Here is a 14,262-nt window from a genome sequence, read left to right as displayed (position 1 = left end):
ACAGAAAATGCCCTTGGGTTGTGCGTAAAACTAAGGAATCAATAAGTAAGTAACTGGATACAAGCTTATGTTAAATTATTTACATTCAGTTTTAATGAACACAACATTTTTCGTTAATGAGGAAAATAATTTTCTTGCATTTATTTGCACGCAGCTCAAACTACCATGTGCTTTGAAGCAAGGCGCTTTTGCGGAATGAAACTGATAGGATCACCTAAGGTAACATCAAGTTGAGAAAAAAGGAGGCTGCCTTTGTGGGACTCGTTTCGGTTTTCCTCGGGAAGTCAATTGAGAGATTTCGGGCCCTATGGATAATTATACTTTTGAAGCGTTAATGCATTACAAATAAAAGAATTAGCTATGAAAATTCCCATATTTGACTTGTCTCTCCTTTAAAAATAAAAGTAAAATATTTTTGACCTCAGTGTATTTCACACTTTAAAAATTCGCCCGCATAGGTATTGCCGGATTTTCCTGCACATTAGGTAAACACACTGCAAACAAATATATTGGTCATGACAAAGTAGTCACGAGTAGAAATAATTAAAAGTACAATAATTACAACAGTCTAAGTAAATCATTTTCTGCAAGCAGAAAAAGTAACCTATTTTTGATGGTTTTCAACCTTGAAAATAATCTATACCTAGTTATAGCGCTCACTATGTAAACGCCAAAACAGCATTCCAACGAAGAAGGTGACGATGGAGGCGATTGCCATGGTGAAAACGAAGGTAGACTTCGCTATTGAATTGCAGGATGTGTAGGGGTTCGGGTGGCCATAGCAAACAACCTCTGTCGACATCAAGGCCCGATGTCCGATCTCCACGTCAATCTGGTTTGACGCCGGATAACATTCTGTCCTCTCAGCTGGGTTGAATTGGCTCGGTCCATTAGACTTAGGTAACGACTCTAGCTTGTCCGAACAGAGCTCAAAGCACGAATGTGAAAGGTCCTCTTCGCCTGACCGAGAGCGCAGCGGAGAGCCATCTTCACTGCACGGCAAGGTGCAGGGTTGGCAGTCATCCTGGTTCGGAACACAAGAGCAACCCTCTCGGCATGGATAAGACTCGTCCTCAAGGTGATTGTCGATGCAGGGGTGCGAATCAATCTCACTGGGGGCGAATGACTCATTTATGAATCGCAAGAGAAAACGATTGTCGCTACAGGAATTTGATTCTTGTCCACAGCCTAGACAGGAGCTCTTCTTGGGACAAGGTTGTGTGTGGGAGCTATTGTGAATGCATAAATTTGAAGCGGTCTTTCCCCATGGCGAACAGGAGCAACTTTCGCTTCGAAAATTCGTGCGGTGTTCGTGGCATGGATGGGGATCGAAATGGGAGCTTTCACCGGTTAATGCACCGGGATCATTTTCAAAACAGAAGTCAGAGCCAACCTCACTGCCGGAACATGATCCTTCTTTCATCCAGGGGTGGAAGCTTTTTCCACTGTGTTGGATAAGACTGTTCTTTTTTTGAGGATAGCGTCCACACTTCGCGAACGACGACCAACACCCATGTCTACCACAGAGAGAGTATACAGACAAAATGCTTGTCCGCTCACATCTTCAGAACTAATACTAGGACATCGTGTTCTCCTGTCAGCTTCTCGAAGGAACACTGGAGCAAAATTAACATCAGTTTTACTCGAGCCTTGAGGCCGCGTGCTTCCCTTTTCTCTGCATTCTAATGTTCGAGACTGAGTTCTCTCGGCTATATACCCTCTATCTTTGCTACGAATGAGTTCTGGGAGAGAGCGTGAGTTGATGGCACTCCTTGATTTTTGCGATATTGTGTTCTCGTGAGTTTGGGCATCATTATCATCTTTGTATGACCCGATCCATCTATCATCCAAACAAACTGCTCCATCTTCAGAAACATGAGAGTCGTTTGATTTGCAATTCAACATGCGGATTTTGAAAATGCTATCGTAGCTTACATTAATGCCATCGAACATCGATCGGGACTTTTTGGGCGATGAGGGATTTTTTCTCCGGTCAAAAATAGTGGTCGGTGGCGCGGATTGCTTGACCAATGAGCCAAGGCCATGACAGCGGTCCCTATCGGACTGTAAAGAGCATGCGCATTCAGACGCTACCATTGACGGCTGTTCCTCCAACTCGAAAAGCTGATTTTGTATCTTACTTTTTTGAGGTATGGAATCATCGCCAACTTTTTGGTCGGGACACGGCACAGTTGGGGACAAAATTGAATCAACCAGGGGCCTTCCGCAACTATCCTCGTGCATTGACGATGAATCGCTGAAAGTTCCGATCAGAAGATCCCGAATATTTGATAAGATATTGGTAGATAGAGTGCATTTGTCATCTTTTACAGTCATTTTATCGTTCATTTTATTCGTGCTTCTCACGAGGATTTTCTCTTCGATAATTATTTGAGTGCTCGAGGCAACCGATTCCCTCTCCGATAAATTAGACAGATTCTCCGTCATTCGTGATTTACCCATGTCGGATAATGCGGGAAAAGCTTCAAAAAAACGACTGCTAGATAAATCATGTTCCGATGTGCTCTTCGGTGGACTATAAGACTTGCTGCGAGCCTCAAATTGGCGAGTTGGCTTTGAGCTTGGGGAGCTTTGTGGTATATTACACTGAATTTTGACGCATCGTTTATTCAGGTCTTTCTGTGACGCCTTTCGACGATTCGGCATTTGCAAAGTTCCGTCCACCCAAAGAGACTCCGGGTAATTCGAACTTTCATTCAGCTCAATTGAGCCCTCTTGGCTCCATTCATCGCACCCATCGACATCCTCCCGAGAACTCGAAGATCTCTCATGGCCTGAGGATAGATTACATTGAGTCTCAGCGCACCGGTTTTGTTGCAGCACATTCCTTTCCGATCCTGGTTTCGATCTTGACGTGGAGGTGCATTTTACCTCTGGAGAGACATTTTTACCAGGGTCGTCTTGCTGATTCTCCTCGCTAAGGTCTTGGTTGGGTGCGGATTTTTCACTAATGAGGACCAGAATGTCTTCGGTTTTTGATCGATCAGATACAGGATTCACAACTTGCTTGAAAGAGGGCTGAATCACGAATACCCTGGATTTTGCAGATGAATTCTCCGGTTTCACTCTTCTCAAGATTTCGACGCTGGAAGTTCGCATAATTAATTTATGTTCTGGTTCAACCCCCCTTGATGCAGTGCTGCTGCCGCCATTCTCACTTCCCGCGCTTTTTAGACGATTTTCTGGATCATTTAAGAGCATACAAGGAGAGACGCTCGCTGTGGTTCCAGCAACCGTTGGACTATGAGACAAAGAAGAATAATGAGCTGATTCCTCTTCGGTAACACTTCGCCCAAGCGATGGACTGATCAAACAGTGTTTAGTGTCAAGTGTATCGGCGGAAACACACTTTTCATTCGTACTAGCTATGAGATTTCCAAGGATAGCGCAGTCGGTGTTCTCTTCAGTACTCGCTTGCAAATGGTGGGTTTCAGACGATTTTTGTTTATCAAAGGGCAAATGAATGAACTGCCTCTTTGATTGGACTGTTCCCATACATTCCTTACTTTCAGATGTCTGAATCTCAGAGGCATTACTTATATCGGCTTCACAAGACAAGGTTCCGTCACGTAATTCATCTTCCCCATAGGTTTCTATTATCTCACTTGCGTTGGTTTTGTCTTTAGAGGGACATCTTTGGAAAGACGCGACATCTTCGGTGACTTTGTTTTCTTCACAAAGTGCATTATTTCCTTGTGAAATCAATTCTTCGTTTGATCCAGTTCTGTGGTGCGAGTTTGATCCTCTACGCATGACGGTCGATTGTTTTGACGTAAAAGAGTTTGACAGATCAAAAATAATCAAGCTGGTTGCATTTGTCGAACACGTATTTTGCTGCACCGAACAGTAAAAAAATTGAAGATCTTAGTATTGACGAAACATGAATTTGTAAGCGATAGAATATGATTGGGACGTATTTCTGTTAAACGGAACTAAGCGCCAAATTGAATTCCTTTTGAGGATTTTAGAATCCCGGATACCGCGTTCTGTCAAACGGAACTAAGCGCCATGGAAAAGCATTATGCGAGTATAGGACGGAACGAGAATCGCGTTCCGCAACACCCGCCAATCCAAGCCCCCCTCTACCATCCTCCCCCGATGGCGCTTAGTTCCGTTTGATAGAAATACGTCCATTTGTTTCATGCTTGACAGCTCATGATATTTAAGTTTTACTGTATGCTGTGAATGTCAGCTATTTTGCCGTGCTATGGAAAAACGTCGAATGAGCATTCAAATGTTGCCAATTTCCTCTCGTAAGATATATATTTTTTAAGAAAGTTCTGTATATTTTTCATTGAAATTCTCTGAAACTTCAGATCAAATCACGAATAAAATTCTCTGAAAAATAGTGAGGGGTGTCTACCAATTTTCCCAAAAATTCGAGATTTTCCGCAGTATATTTGGCAACGGCTGAAGGTCCATATTACGTTTTTCCTCAGCACGGCAGTATTGGGCACTAAGTGGAAAAGGCAGACAAATTTGCATGAATATAACTGCAAAACAACTTTTGTCAAGTCAAATGGGACCACAGCGACAGCTCACACATAGGTAAAAGTATACAAATAGGGATCAAACATTTAATGATTCTCTTGAGGAAAAAAAACAAGAATATAAATTCGACAAAAATGACACGACGCCCCGTCTCTCTTAAAAGACGACAAGAGAGGAGCGCACAGAAATTGAATAGCAGTATCATTGCGAAATGGCACGCCTACTCAAGACACAGACAGAAAAGAAGTTTTTACAAAACGGGAAAAGATTAAAATCAACGCCAAGTCAGTTCGCCTTCAATGTCAGGGTAGGGAACATGAGCTCCCACTTAGTCGAATAGTGACAGCGTCGTGAAATGCCATGCTTACCCCGAAATCACTGAAAAAATAGGTTTTTATAAAACCGGATGAGGTTAATCGACGTCACATTAGTTCGCCTTCAATTTTTAGTGCGGGCAAAACGAGCTTCGACGTGATCAAATGGTGGTCCCGTCGAGGAATGGCGCGCTCACTCCAAATACACTAAGAAATTAGTTTTTTTACCAAACCTTAAGAGGTTATTAAGCGCCATATCAGTCTGCCTTCAATATTTCGTGTAGGCAACACAAGCTCCCAAGTGATCGAATAGTGGTACCATCCTGAAATGGCACGATCAATCGGAAAAATATAGCTTTTTAAAACCTAACAGGAAAATATTGAATTGACGCCATCGTCAGTTCGCCTTCAATTTTTAGTGTAGGCGACACGAGTTCCTCCATGAGCAAATAGTCGTATCATCCCCCTTAAATATAGTGTCTCACGGACAGTGTCGAACAATGTCTCTCGGGAAATTTTTTTTAGACATGACAACTTTTGTCGAGTCGACTTATTTATATTCCTCAGTAATGTGCTTTTAGGTTGTATGAAGTTTAAGTTACGCAGAAAATGAAGTGATCAATATTAAATTATAATTTATGGCAAATCCCGTGACTAAAGTCACGAGCTTCCCCATAAATTGTGATTTCAGTCTCGGGGTTTTCGCTGGTAGATCAAAAAATTAGATAAATGCATGTTTTCTTTTATTTTATTGATTCCGCAGAAATATAGTTTTAAGAAAAATGTGTGGTAAATTGGATAAGCCAGGTGCAATCTTACACTACTTTTTACAGTATTCTTAAAATTTCACTAGTTTTGGGGCAGTTTTTTAAGATCATCTATTTTAAAAGGAAGGAGCTCCGCGTAAATCTCTGTATGATATACACTCCTATAAACAAATGTTCAGAAAATCTCTAGAAAACTACATACAAGTGTGACTAATTTCACAAGCTCACATCCTATGGGCCACTACAATGTTTTTACGAGGTTTAGTTTAATATGTCTAGTGATAAATGTGCGAAAAATATTAAGCAGACATTTGTACATGATTAATAATCATATGTTGGTTTTTTTTTCAATGTCAGAAACTAATTCATACATTAAACATCCCAGATTTTTACACATCCCTTGACCACGACAAACATTGTGTGGGAATCTTTTGCACGGCAGTTCTCTTCTTCAACACACAGCTATGATATGATCACAAGATTCGGCTTTACTACTCTGGACGGCCGAGAAAATTCTGGGTGACAAAAGTCAGGGTGCTGAATGGTTGAATGGTAAAAGAACATATCAGCTGAATGCACGGGTTTCCTTCTCCAAAGGCTTTTCTGTCAACATTCACTCTTCCACTTCCAGTTTTCTTGTTTTGTCATCTCTCATTAGTCGCCAGACAAGCATCGCGATGAAAAAGAGGACGATAAAAATGATTAGCATGAAGAATACACAAGTGATACTGGACGTGTCTCTGTAAAAAACCGATGAACGGGATGGACATGATGTTGGAGCAGACGTCAAATGGCAAGCCTCGACGTCAGTTTCTCTTGACCGGCATGCTTTTTCGTACGGCTTACAGGATTTCGTAGCATATGACGACTGGTAGGTAATAAAGCTAACGTCACTACAAGACTGTGAGTCACTGATCTCTGTACAAGATCGCCCAGTGACGTCATTAAGAAAGACCGGAGAGCAGACGTCTGTCTCATGCCTATGTTCGTAGGAATCGTATCGTCTTCGACGGTCACTTTTGCGGCGAGGCGAACCACAAGACTTAACGTTTGGTTGCTTACAAACTTCGTTTTCCCACACCACTGAGCAGCGCCGACAGGCGCACCGATTTTTGGGCAACTTAGAACAATCATTGCTCTGTTTTGAAACGTTCCGCCCAGGAGATCTATCCTCACATCTTCTACGGTTCCTGTGATATAGAGGGGCGTGACAGTCAAATTTTGTCTCGTCTGCACTGTCGTTGTCACAGCTACTGTCGCAGATATCCTTTTCACAAGTGTACCGTCGGTATTTGCGACTAATGTCCGGTGACTTTGAGCAATCTGTACTCCGCTTTGAAACTTTATCATCGAGAAATCGACCCCTACATCTTTCGCTGTTCTTGTGATAGTCACTTTCGATCTCATACACTGTGTCTTTTTCACTATACCGATCGAGGAAAACACCTTGCTTGTAAGAGGCGATGGACATCTCGTCGAAGTAAACACATTTATCCTCGGGTAAATGACATTGGTCGACTTTGCTATCCTGACCTGTCGTCAGAGAATCACGTCGACTAGGTGGACTTGACCTGCCGTCGAAATACTTCCGACTGGACCTTGATGAGCACTGGTCCTTATTTTGTAAGACACAACTCGACTCTTCGTTCAATGGTTCAGACTGTGATGGCTGCGAGCATGAAATCCCTGCCGGAGTGGCACAATTATTTTTAGTGGAGGTGGTTTCATGAGACATAGATCTTCTGATCGGCGCTTCAGGGGGTGATGAAAAATTTCTGACAGGTTCTGCGGGTTCGTCGATCGATTTATTGTTTCGTTCGGCGAGCGACTCATCCTGATTCCCACTCAGTAGAGCGCGAATGCTCGACGCGAGAGACCTTCCACTAAAAATCGAGCGATCTCCAGTTATGATCTTCTTCCTGATCGCTTCGGGAGTACCTTTGACGTAGATCTTCTCCTCGATGACTATCTGGGTATTTGAATTGACCGGTTCTCTTTAGTCGAGGTTTGAGAATTCCCTCGCTTCCGGGACGTGTCCGAGGTTGACGGCCCGATGAAAACTTCAGACACGCCACTTTTCGAATCATCGACCTTGATTTTCGAAGGACTGGCAGACTTGCTCCGACCCTTCGGGCGAGGCCTAGAGCACTTCTGTGGCATCTTACACTGGATCATCACACCCCGTTGTCTATGCTGGTCTTTCCGTTCCGACTTCGAGTTTTGTGTAGAAAGGTCATCTTCCTCTGAGGAGGATTCAGAATAATGCGAAGCGGAACTTGTATTAACCAACTTGGGCTCATCCTGGCAAGAGAGAGCATTCTTCCCGATCCAAGATCTCTCGACGTTATCAGTCTGTACTTCCTTCGTCGACTGAGATACCAGAGGTCGTACACATTGCTCGAAAGTTGGCTGAATGACATACACGTTAGCCCCCTCGAGGTACTTTCTCGGCTTGGCTTTCTTCAAAAGCTCTGTACTGGGACGGTGCTTTGCCAGGCCAGACGCGGAGGCGTCTTCGCAAAGATTTTTCTTATCATCTGCTTGTTTCTTCACGCTACTTGAACTTCTTGGAGCTGAGAACTTCTTGTGCTCAGGTGGGTTTGTTGAGAAGGGCAAGGTCCTGGGAGCCAGAGGGTTCCGCCGGACGGGTGGACATTTGATGAGTTCAGCCTCGGTTTTCGTGCGGGGCAAGCTGGCTGGTAATGGTGCTCGCCTTTTGACAGGACTGCACCTCTTGCTCGGTGCTCGGGATGACTTAGGGGTGGGTGTGAAACTGGCGAGTTCTTGCGTGTGCAGGCACCTTTCGCATTTGTTCGCGACCATGTTCTCCAGGATGGCACACTCGCTGCACTCGGCGACGTCCTCTTTCGAGTGGCGGGCGATGAAGGATTCTTGAGACTCGACTGGTAGATGGGTGAATTTCTGTCTCGACTGGATTTCATGTTCACATTTCGTAGGCTCATTACATGGTTGAGTCTCTATGGACTTTTGTGAAACGCTTCCTTCGCAAGTTTCCTCACATGATTCTACTAACGCATCTCCTTCTCGTGAAACGGTTTCCTCGCGACACGCTGGTTCCTTGCCAGGTTTGATCCCCTCACAAGATGAAGATACAGTTCCTTCTGGTGTTGAATATTCCTCGCAGGACATGATTTTCTCTGGCGACACCTCTTTTCCTTGTGAATACGTCCTAACACGACTGATATGGCTTCGCTCAGATGGAGTTGACGTTTTTCGGTCCTTCGAATTAAATTTCAGCTTGGCTTGAGTGCAATTGTCGGAAGCACGTTTTGCTGCACAGGCTGCTGCACGAAAAGCAAAATAAATGTCGCGCTTAGAGTCAAAAGTGCAGTTGTGGGTACTTAATACATGGCTCACGATTGGACATATTTAATTGAAAATGAACTAATTCTGGTATGGCATGGGCCCGGGCATGCGTCTATTCTTATGGGTCTCAGGGCCTAGGTAACGATGGAGATAGCTCCTTTTGACTTGAGTTTTGATGCGTCAGGATTAATTTTCTTGTTTAACGGGAGGATAGGGTTACGCCTCCCTGAGAATCATCGGCAAAATGTTCACGAATGAATGAGTCATGAATTTTTGGGGAAATGAAGATATTAAATTCCATGGAATTTGAATTAATTTAATTCAGTTAATTAATACAAAATGAATGAATTAATTTAAATTAATTTAATCTCATGGAGAACGAATAGAGAAAAAAAATACAAGAAAATAAATAGATTAAAAAGTTAGAAGTGTTACTTGTTTCGAAATAATTAAAAGTTGGAGTTTTCAGAATTTTCTGAAAGAAGACGTCAAACCCCCTACGTATCTTTGAAGATGCATCTTCTTTTCCCACGAGAGATCCAATTGATCGCCCACCTAACCGAAATCGTAAATTTGAGGAAAATCAGGGTGGACCCAAGAACAACCCTTATCGATGCCACTCCTTTACGCTAGTTGCTAAAGACGCAGCACTGTGCCCAATCACTGTTCCTGTTATTTTTATCACTTGAAAATAAAATATATTTCTCGTGCAGTGAGAGCTAAGGATTGGACCTTTAAACTAACTACAAACATTAGAAAGGTCCTGGTCACATTTCAAAATATAACACCTTAATCAAGGGTGTAGAATCTTTACGAATGAGTGACCGATTGGTCGTTCGTGAGCTGCGTAGGCAACAATCTTGAATAATCGATGATAACAAATTGATTATGTTTTAATCAACATGAACTCCATTTTTGCGTGCACCTTCCGAAGTTGTGTATGCGCGCTACCTGCACATTTCTGCCGTGCTAAGGAAAAACGCCGTATGAACATTCGAGAGTGGCCAAATTTCCTTTGATATAATGTTTATTTATGAGGAAAATTATGAATATTTTTCTTTCACATTTTCAGGGACTTTCGATCAAAATTAAAAGAATATTCTCTAAACATTGGAGGAAAAATATTCATAAGTTTACCAGGGAATTCGTGTTTTATGGAATAAAATTTGGCAACGCCTGAATGTTCATACGGCGTTTTTCCTAAGCACGGCAGATTTCCAGATAGCGTGCGCAACTCGGATCTTAGCGCGATTCGCGAGTGAAGAATCGAGAGTGAGACTATAAATCAGAGAAGGGACGCAATGCTTGAGGTATCTCCAAAGTTTTGCAGGCGCTTCCCGCGATCGTTTTTCGCGCCGACTTCAAAGTTTCAGAAATTTTCTTCCGGAAAATGGGGTCCCTTTTCTCAGATCCGGTCACATTATGAAGAAACAAAACTCTCTTGCATATCCGCAAAAATGAAAAACGCAGCTTAGTCTCTTTTCCGCTAACTCAGAGAATTTGACGCAGAATAGAAAAGTTGGATGGGGCCAATCGCGTGATACAACTATTTCCACCTCCAAGTAGGTAAAGTTGCATATCCTCGAAATGGAGGAGAACGCGCACTCTTTTTAGCTGACTCAGAGACTTCAACGCAGAGTGGAAAATTTGGATGGGGCAAAACAGGAGAGATAGGTAACTGACTTGATAAAATTGCCCCATTATCAGGGTGTCCACCAGTTATAAAAATTCAAAATTGGGGACTTTCAAGGACTTTTTTTCCCGAGATAATAAGAGGAAGGGAACTAGTTAGAGCGTTAAAAGGCGTATATTTTTTACGACTTATCTAATTTTACAAGTCTTGTTGAACCGATGAAAACATACGAAAAACCAATCAACCACTTCAGTTTGTCTAACCATGGTTATACTATACGCCGCCGCGGCCGGCGGGAAAATGTGAAAATGCCGGTGTTTAGGACGATTTTTGTCATTTTTCGGGGACCTGAACAGGAAAATTGAGGACTTTAGGGGATATCGGGGACTCCCTTCCAAAATCAGGAATAATCGGGGACATTGGCGACTTTTGGGCACCGGTAGACACCCTGATGATAGAGGCATGGGATGTTTTTGGAAGATAAAGTGTAAGATCTTTTGGATGGTTGGTGATTGGTGAAGTACAGAGGAAATGAAACTCAACCGGAAAAAAAGAAAAATTTCATGACTCTCATGCAAAAAATGGCTGCGATAGGATTTCGCGAATGCACCCTTTTTATACCTTTTTGGAAATGCATAGGATTGCGCGAATTTCTCTGGTGCTAAAAATTCAAATGTTTGCGCGAATATTCGATATTCAACGAGGAACCATTAATTTGGCAACCTTGGTAGTTTGTGGTAGACAACTACATCGCGGAAAACTGTTCGTTCCCTCCTCACTTACGGGCATGTCTCTCTTCGATGGATAGCCCTCGCAGCACGAATGGCCCAGAGAGCTTTCACAGACATTTAAAAAGTGAATCAGGGGTCTGTGGCCGCTACACGGCTTCCAACCTTTGAAAAAGACTACATATAGAAAATCGTGGAACAACCACGTTCAAGTTTTCTACTAGATGAATGGATTCAAAACACGACGGGCGCACCTGAAAGCAAGCGTATATTTAAATCTGCTTGCAACGTTATGCACAACTTTTGTGCTTTATTTTTAATAAATGTTTTTAAAAATCTATAGATGAATGTGCACTATGGCAGCCCGAGAAGATAGGTATGGACAAGATAAGGCGGGGACGAGACTGAAAAAACACACAATAATTTACAAAATACGGGACGTTTTGACCGGTCTCCCGGTCATTATCAACCGTCAAAAGAATTAAAAAATCTAAAAAAAAAAAAAAAAAAAAACAATATTACCGGTCCCTGGTCACGGCAGCGAGAAGACCTTTTGAAAAAGGTTTATCAGTGTCTTTGAAAAGTTTCCGCGAATTACCTAAATGATCTCAAATAAAAGTATGTAAAATTTGGACGCTATATTTTCGTTCGTTCTATTTTCTTTCAATGTAAACCCCAAAAAATGAAATATCATCTGAGTTTCTAAATCGTTACAATGAGGATACATATTTACCCTTTAATTATAGAAAAAACTAGAGCAAAATGTCAAGAATGATGACACGCAGTCTCACAGCATTCCTGCAATCTTGTAGGCGCTAATATGCGTTTCGCGATAACTGATCGACTGCACTGCGTTTGGCGCAATGCGAGAAGTATTCGCGCAGTCTTGTAGGCGCTAATACGGGCCGTGCGCCGACCGCACTGTTTGGCGCAATGCGCGAAGTATTCCTACAGTCTTGCAGGCGCTAGTACCTACACGTTCAACGCCGCGCCGGCCGCACTGAGTTTATCACGATTATTCGAACTCGCGTTAGAATAATCGCGGCGTCGAATAATAGAGCTTTATAGGCCCACGTTGTGTTTCGACACCGTATGAGCATTCCAACGTTGCCTCGTTTCTGCCGAATAAATATTTTCTCCGAGAAAAGTTAGGAAAGTTCTTTGTACCCACGACCAATATTCAATATTTTCACTTCATTTATCATCGGAAGGTAAGACAACGATGACCTGTCAACAAACTAACCTTAACTAGCGTTAACATAAAATGCGTTCATTTTCCAACTGTTTCCTGTTTTGCCAACTTTCTACCTTAAATTAACTTCCGCAATCCTCATATATTTTCTTAGACCTTTCGCGCAATCCTGGAGTACCGCAAAAAATGGACCCGGATAATACCGGATGTATTCTACATTTCTGGTTAAATTGGTTGATCGCCGGAAACTCTTTCATTGCGCGGAAGGAGAATGCAGCATCAAATGATTATTTGCGGTGAATATTCACTTGACACTGTAAATTTCGTGGACGATGAGAAAGTATTACCGGCGATATGTTGATGCAAGCGGGGATACCCAATTAGGTAAATATCCACTTGACGTTGTAATATTCGTGCACGATCATAGCGTTTCTAGCGAATGGTTAATGGTACTGAAAACTCTGAATAGGTACTTCCGGTAAAACTTCACTGGACGTTGAAGCTTCCCTGCACAGGCACACTGAGAGAGTGTTTCCGGCGATCAGCTGACTGACGTTTTTCGGATCGTGAGATTCGGTTTTCAATTGGAAATGCCTTGTCTGCCTCATTTTGAGATGAAATTTTGCTGGCATCACCGCCATCTTTAGAGCCCTATCGTAGAAAAACGCCCGGGCCGTCACTGCCGTGCTAAGGAAGAAAGAACGCCGTATGAGCCTTCAGGCGTTGCCAAATTCCCTTCGAAAAATCACTAATTTTCAAGAAAATTTGTGCATATTTTTCTTCCAGTTTCTCAGATGTATGTGTTCAAAATTTGATCTAGAAAGTCTGAAAATTTCAAGGAGAATATTGATAATTTTCCTCAAAAATACCTAAACATTTTATCGAAGGAAAATTGACAACTCTCGACTGCTCATGCGGCGTTCTTCCTAGCGCGGGAGCATAGCTCTCGTTAGGCCGATGATGGATTTTGGGATCAGAGAGAAAAGTTCCGTCGATTTTCAAACATTTGTCCATTGTGACCGAAATGTCAGCGACCTCCTGGACTATCATGGAATTTTTTCTCCTAAAAAGATGACAGGCAAAATAAGTGCACTGCATACTGCACAATCGCCTTTGCAGCATAATCGGCAGCATAGAAATTTTGATTATAAATATTGCATGATTTCAAACAATAGAATAAGCTTCGGTTGATTTTAGATGTTTTTTTGTTGGTTGATGTGAAAGAGTAATGAATGAGGACTTGCAGTAGTGTTACCATTATTAACTCACCTCAGGTGATTGTTGAGAAGTATAAGAGGAAAATATTTAAGGGATCTTTTAAGAACTATTAGGGACTGTTAAAATTATTAATGAACACTTTGAAGAGATTGATATACATTAAAAATAGATAGATAACCTTGCTACTCAGGCCCACGGGGAGATAAAATTAACTACACAGCAACAAATCGGAGGTTAGGTACTTTACCAGTATGCCTGACTTTTTTCCGAGTACATTTGAATCGCATTCTGGGTTGAAAAATTATATAAATTCAAAGAATGTTCACACCTAAGCACTTAAAATCATTCGGGCTTTTCTTCATTCATAAGAACTTGCAAGGACTATAAGACTTTCTATTTCACTCCTGTAACCTGCAATTCCTTTCTGTCAGCTGATCCTATCTGAAAGTAGCTTTCAAATTGCATTCAAGAGCTAAACTGGAATGCAAGATGAGACTTTGGGGATAACGGAACAGAAAAACTATGAATTACCATGGAATGCTGGCATGTTAACCCATAAAAAGAATTTATT

At 42.2% G+C, this 14,262-nt stretch overlaps 2 protein-coding genes across 2 annotated transcripts; both read right to left on the bottom strand.

The window, feature by feature from the left end:
• Positions 1-13,945, bottom strand: LOC140224488 (uncharacterized). Its single transcript, XM_072299672.1, has 2 exons — positions 13,743-13,945; positions 1-3,855 (listed from the first exon to the last, which is right to left on the bottom strand). Exon 2 carries the CDS (start codon positions 3,772-3,774, stop codon positions 1,420-1,422), a length of 2,355 nt encoding a protein of 784 aa, XP_072155773.1. The 5' UTR covers positions 3,775-3,855; positions 13,743-13,945; the 3' UTR covers positions 1-1,419.
• Positions 7,553-14,078, bottom strand: LOC109035457 (uncharacterized). The gene is made up of 2 exons (XM_019049102.2): positions 13,939-14,078; positions 7,553-8,898 (listed from the first exon to the last, which is right to left on the bottom strand). Exons 1-2 carry the CDS (start codon positions 13,976-13,978, stop codon positions 7,559-7,561), a joined length of 1,380 nt encoding a protein of 459 aa, XP_018904647.2. The 5' UTR covers positions 13,979-14,078; the 3' UTR covers positions 7,553-7,558.
• Between the last annotated feature and the right edge of the window lie 184 nt (positions 14,079-14,262).

Source organism: Bemisia tabaci, chromosome 4, assembly GCF_918797505.1.
Source record: "Bemisia tabaci chromosome 4, PGI_BMITA_v3".
Lineage (NCBI taxonomy): Eukaryota > Metazoa > Arthropoda > Insecta > Hemiptera > Aleyrodidae > Bemisia > Bemisia tabaci.
The sequence above is the reverse complement of the archived record's forward strand: the minus strand, read 5'-3'. Positions and strand labels throughout refer to the sequence as shown.